The sequence below is a fragment of the Hibiscus syriacus genome, unplaced genomic scaffold, assembly GCF_006381635.1.
Source record: "Hibiscus syriacus cultivar Baekdansim isolate YM2019G1 unplaced genomic scaffold, ASM638163v2 tig00000910_pilon, whole genome shotgun sequence".
Lineage (NCBI taxonomy): Eukaryota > Viridiplantae > Streptophyta > Magnoliopsida > Malvales > Malvaceae > Hibiscus > Hibiscus syriacus.
In genome coordinates, this window is record NW_024061831.1 from 47,612 (window position 1) to 53,791 (window position 6,180).

The 6,180-nt window shown below is 34.9% G+C and overlaps 1 protein-coding gene across 1 annotated transcript; it reads left to right on the top strand.

Moving 5' to 3' along the window:
* Positions 1-972: 972 nt before the first annotated feature.
* On the top strand, positions 973-3,109 carry LOC120115944 (40S ribosomal protein S8-like). The gene is made up of 5 exons (XM_039136557.1): positions 973-1,054; positions 1,168-1,240; positions 1,637-1,973; positions 2,415-2,584; positions 2,796-3,109. The coding sequence occupies exons 1-5, from the start codon at positions 1,051-1,053 to the stop codon at positions 2,869-2,871; spliced, it is 660 nt and encodes a 219-aa protein (XP_038992488.1). The 5' UTR covers positions 973-1,050; the 3' UTR covers positions 2,872-3,109.
* Positions 3,110-6,180: the final 3,071 nt, after the last annotated feature.

The window sequence follows — 6,180 nt, forward strand, 5'->3', positions numbered from 1 at the left end:
TTCTTTTGGTACCTAAATTTTTATTTATTTCAAAATTATACCCTGAGACGGAGTCACGATTTTAGTTCGGGGCAAAGTATAATTAACAATAGAAAATGTGGGGAGGAAAAATCAAAATAAATCAAAATTTAAAGGTCTAAATTGATAATTATCCATATTTTTTAATGGTAAAAAATTTTGGGTTAGTGCCTCCGGGGCTAAATGGCTCTGTCACTGATTATACTTAAAGTATACTTTCTATTTCATTTTGGTACCTCGTTGTTAAAATTAAATTTAAAAGTTAGAGTGATTAAATTAAGATCAATTTGAAAGTTATTAAATTTTTTTTATTTTATTTATATATTAATAAATTAATAATAAAATGTGATGTCACAAAATTAAAAAATTAAACATGAGTGGGAAGATAATTGAGTAATAAATGATGTAATTTACCCATAAAAACGTTATGCTTATTCCACTAAACTTTTCATAGCGAGCTACCAAAATGAAATAAAAAAACTAAACTTTAGGTATAATTTTAAAACAAATAAAAATTTAGGTACCAAAAGAAAACAAAAATGATAGTTTATATATTAAACATGTAGTTTACCGAATACCAAAATTTGATATGTTTACATGGGTAATGTAGCTGGAAAAAATTGTTACACCAAAAGGAATTTGTCACCTTAAGGTGACGAGTTTCACAATAAATATTAAAATATTGGGCATAGAATAAAAAATAATATCATATAGAACTCGTTATCTCGAGATGACGAGTTCGTCATGCACCGTAGAAAATTCTATAGATCCCAAAATAATTTCTAGACACTCTTTTTCCCTAAATAATTTTAGGGCCCACGGTAATGGGCCTAAAAAACTTCCAAACTTTGTATTGGGCCTATAGCTATAATCTATCCGTTGACCAACATAAGCCCAAACTCAGACAGGACACAAAAGTAATTTCAGACAAACTAGGGTTTTTGTATAACCAACCTTCACATCTCAGTTTATCATTTCCTTTGAATCTTAAAAATCTACCCCCAAAAGGCTTTAGCTTCTTCCTCAGCTAAAATGGGTATTGCTCACATTTCTCTAATTTTTATTTTATCAATCTCTTCTACATCATGCAACGTTTCTTATTGATATTATTGTTTAATATTTTTAATTGGTTTTCTTTTGTTCTGACAGGTATTTCTCGTGATTCCATGCACAAGAGGCGTGCCACTGGTGGCAAAAAGAAGGCTTGGAGGAAGAAGAGAAAGTAATCTACTGAACCCTTTTTTCTCTCTCTTTTTATCGTGCTTCGACTTTTTTTATGATGATTTTTTTCCTGTAGTTGATTTAAAATTATTAATAAATGTGGGCTTTTGTTCTTGTGATTTAATTGATCTGTATATGGCTTCATTTTATTGTGATTGAAAATTTGGGAGCAATTTTATTAAGCCTAAGGGGGGATTGTTTTTGGTTGATAGATTCAAATTCATTATCATTACCATCGACTATGCTATTTATTTTTGACTGTAAAAGTTCAACCTTTCTAGTTTGTTTAGCTCCAGGGACCTTATCCCTTTTTTCTCTCATTATTGTTAGGTTGTTTCACTTGAAGTTCTTCTGTTTGAGTTTATCCGTTTTTCTAAATTTTGTTGCTTTTTAAAAGGTATGAGCTCGGAAGGCAACCTGCAAACACAAAGCTGTCGAGTAACAAGACCATAAGGAGGATTCGTGTTCGTGGTGGGAATGTGAAGTGGCGTGCTTTACGTCTTGACACAGGAAACTACTCATGGGGCAGTGAAGCTGTGTCTCGGAAGACCAGGATTTTGGATGTGGTGTACAATGCATCTAACAATGAGCTTGTTCGTACTCAAACTTTGGTTAAGAGTGCTATTATTCAGGTTGATGCTGCTCCGTTCAAGCAATGGTATCTCCAGCACTATGGCGTTGACATTGGTCGCAAGAAGAAAGCTGCAGCTGGAGCAGCCAAAAAGGAAGGAGAGGTGAGACTTTAATTCTTATTTTTACATCTCATAGATATTGCATCAATAACAGATTATTTGCTATGTTGATGCATTAATTATTTTTGTAAAGTGTTGGTCATTTTGCTCTGTTGTCGACTTGAGTATGTCTTTATTTTGTTTGTCAGGAGCTGATTTTAGTTTTTCTTACCTTCTTGTGAAATTGTTCTTTTTCTTCGCACAGCTGTCCTTGCTGCAACTGATTTGCCCTCACTATTAGAGATATCAGTGCATACGGTTATTCCTATCTTGCTATCATTTCAGTTGGTTTCTGCCCCTTCTTGAACTTGGTTCCCTACAAAATAAAAGTTATATAGCAATCCAACTTATACCTTAGACAAGGCTAATGATGTGGTTCTTTTAATCCTCAGTTGGGGATATCCTGTTTACAGTTTCACATTGCTTTGACCCATTTTCCTACAGGAAGGTGAAACTGTCACTGCGGAGGTGAAGAAGAGCAACCATGTCTTGAGGAAGCTGGAGAAGCGTCAGCAGACTCGCAAGCTTGACTCCCATATTGAGGATCAATTTGGTGGTGGTCGTTTACTGGCTTGCATCTCTTCACGGCCTGGTCAGTGTGGCCGTGCTGACGGGTATGGAATCTCCTAAATGTCTTCCTGCAGAAGCCTTTTATCATGTTCCCTTTACCTCTTACCTTTTACTGTCGGCATCTACAATTTCTTTGTCGGACTTGTTAATTGTTTCTCGATAGCCTTCGTAAAAGCTTTTCAATCCTCTAATCTCTTGTATATGCTGGACAAGTAGTTCTTAGGTAACCATAACTATGTCAAATCGGCTTGACAGGTATATCTTGGAGGGCAAAGAGTTAGAATTCTACATGAAAAAGATCCAGAGAAAGAAAGGAAAGGGAGCTGCCTAAACTTTTGTTGCTCGAGATTTTATCTTTCTGATGGAAATGTTGTTTTCTGCTTTACTTTCATCTTTTCGGAACGCTTGAGATTGTGCTAGTGTTTATCTACGAAGAAGTGGCGTGTACCCCTATACGAGTGTATTCTCATGTACTTCAGTTGCATGCTAGTTTTTGTACTTTGGAGTTAGTACGTTGAACCTTATAAACTTAGCCTATTTTGGTTGGTATGGATGAGAGGCTGGTTAAATTGATGAATAATTTTCTGGTTATGGTATTATGTATGTTCCAACAATCAACTTGATAAAATGGTTAAAAGTGGGATCAGGGTTTGCAACTACATGCAGTTGATGTTCGGATTGTGGTCTTGGATGTTAAAAATTATAAAATGGAATCAGGTTGTGTGTGATCCAATAATCAATTTGGTGGATTCGGATGTTAGAATTAAAAAATGGAGCGGATTTTGAACAATAGTAAATGATGTTTCGAAAATCTATTATTTCAATTCAAATAACTTACAGCATATACTACTGTAGGTTCGAGATATTCAAATATAACTTTGAATTCTAAATTATAAAGTTGTAGGAAGAAATTTATTTTAGGGTGAATCGTACTATCGTTAATGTTTAAGCTTTTATTGTGTCCATTGAAATTCTAAAAGTAATAATCGATCACTAATATTTTTGATTTGTAATATGTCAACCACTCAACGTTAACAATCATTAATGTGGGGATGGAAAGCTTACTTGACATGTTAACCACTTCCCTGAATTATTGGTTGCCATGTTGGAGAGTTTGATCGACACTTCAAATAAATTAAAATTGAAAAGAAAAAAAGATGTCTGGGCAAGTTTTACATGCCATTGCCACCGGTAGCAGTAATCGCATTGTTAGGAATCCAAGGAAGGTCAAAACTAGTCAAAAAATATCAGACCAACAATCTTCGGTGACCATTTCAGCAATTCCTTCAAATCCTTCGAATAAGTCATCACTCAATGTCGTGTCAGACATCCCAATCTTCAACTAAATCCTTCATGTTTGCCACCTTTGTACTTTGAACCACAACTCTTGAGATAAACCTGTTGACAGTTCGTCTCCGGCAACCTCCGTGGATGAAGGGGTTGTGGTTCAAAGTATAAAGGTGGACAGTTGAAGGATTTGATTGAAGATGAAGGCGAAGATGAGTTTGGGATGTTTGACATGACAATAAGTGATGATTTTTTTGAGTGTCTAGAAGGAATTGTTGAGAATTGTCTGTCCAGCTCAGTTGGTAGAGCGCAAGGCTCTTAACTTTGTGGTTGTGGGATCGAGTCCCAGGGTAATTCATAATTCTGACTGCCGGAGGTCTTCCACGGAAACTGCTCACAACCTGGCGTTGGGGGCAACCTACTACCTTACCTCCCCTCACCCTATTATATATGGAATAGGGTCAACTATTTAGAAGGAATTGCTGAAATGATTGTCGGAGATTGTTGGTCTGGTATTTTTCTAGCTACTTTTGACCTTCCTTGGATTGTCAACAGTGTGGCTACTGCCGTTGGTGGCATATAAAACTTGCCCATATACGTTTTTTTCACCTTTAATTCATTTGAAGTGTCGGTCAAACTCTCTAGGTGGAAGTCAACGATTCAAGTAAGTGGTTAACGGGCCTAGTAAGTTTTTTATCACCACGTTAATGATTGTTAATGTCTAAGTGATTTATTTATTACAAACCAATAATGTTAGTGATCTATTTATTATTTTTAAAACTTTAGTAGAAAAAACAAAAACTTATTCAAACATTATTGACTATTTTTATAGTTCACCATTTATTTTATAAGGGTGTAAACTTAGAGACACAATTAGGGAGATCATACTGAAAAAAAAGATTTTGAAAAAAAAATGAGGACGATTGAGAATTATTTTGGAATATAAGTCATTTGTTATAATACAAGAGAAACTCGTCACGTAGAGGTGACGAGTTTCATATAATTTTAATCCTTTTTATTTTTCAACATGTATTGTAGCAAATGATCTATATCTCAAAATAAATTTGATGGTGTCCTATTTTACTAATTAGTTATGCCGTCTGCATTATTTGCCTAATTTCTCCAAACTTAGACATTTATATTAGAAATTTAAGATTACAGAATTATAGTAAGTGCAGAATTAGATCATTAATAAAAAAAATATAAAAAATACTTAAATATTCAATAAATAGGATTGCACTTCGAAACATCCCTCTCCGTTTATTCCTGTTTATTTGGCAAGCAATCTGTCATCTAGCAAGTAACAATTACGAACCATAACACAACAGTCTATAACATGGGCTGAATCTCAACGGATAAAGGAACCAGATGAACTAAGAAAATGGTTATAAACCCAAAGTTATTCCACATAACACTGATGCTCATATACCCGAAACGAGAGCAGAGAATGTGAGTACAACCGAGGATGGACCGACGGTGCAATTCAATTCTATAGTTTGCCATATTTCTTCCTTAACCTCTCCTTAACGAAGTCGTTTCGAGCTTTAGTTCGAGCTTGCTGTGGGGCGGCGTTCACGTAAGAGAAATGCGTGCCGAGTGCAAAAAGGCCAGCACCAGCAAGGAAGCACCCCACTGTCACCGCCAGCTTCTTGGGCGTTGATGGGAAACAAAAAACCATCTTGGCTGATCACAAAAGTAATTGCTTTGCTCCCACAGATGGATCCAACACTTAACCTGGAAACATAAATCACGTAACATAAAAAAACCATACTTTTTCTTAGAGGCAATTTGCCAGACACTTGGTAGGCTGTCTTGATTTATCGTATTTCAATGCTTCCATGACTCGATTTCTGCATTAAATAACACAAGTAGGGATATTGAAATATTTAACCACCATGTTTTCATGCCTCTTTTTGTCTTGATTTGAAATAATTACCTCATGTGTGTATGTTTGTTTTTGACATTCCAAATGAAAACGAAAATAGAAGGAACTCATACCTCAAACTAACAGACAAGATTCCAGATGATGGAGCTTAATTTAATTTAATGCGAAATGTTGGAATGTGTTGAGATTCAGATTTTATGTAAAATAAGAAGAATTGTAATCCATTAATACTAACTCAGAGTAGATATGGAAGACCCGAAACTCATGCGATGAATATTTTTCTTTGGGGATAAATCAATTTTTCACCCCTGAATTCCATAATTTTATAAATTTGACACTTCATTTTTTTTCTGTCCACATGTGTTGTCCACATGCATTAGACTTTAAATACGATGCGTTTGATTAAGGGTGAGTAAAATCGACTAAAAATCAAATAAAATTTGAGTTATAAAATAGAACTCAAACAAC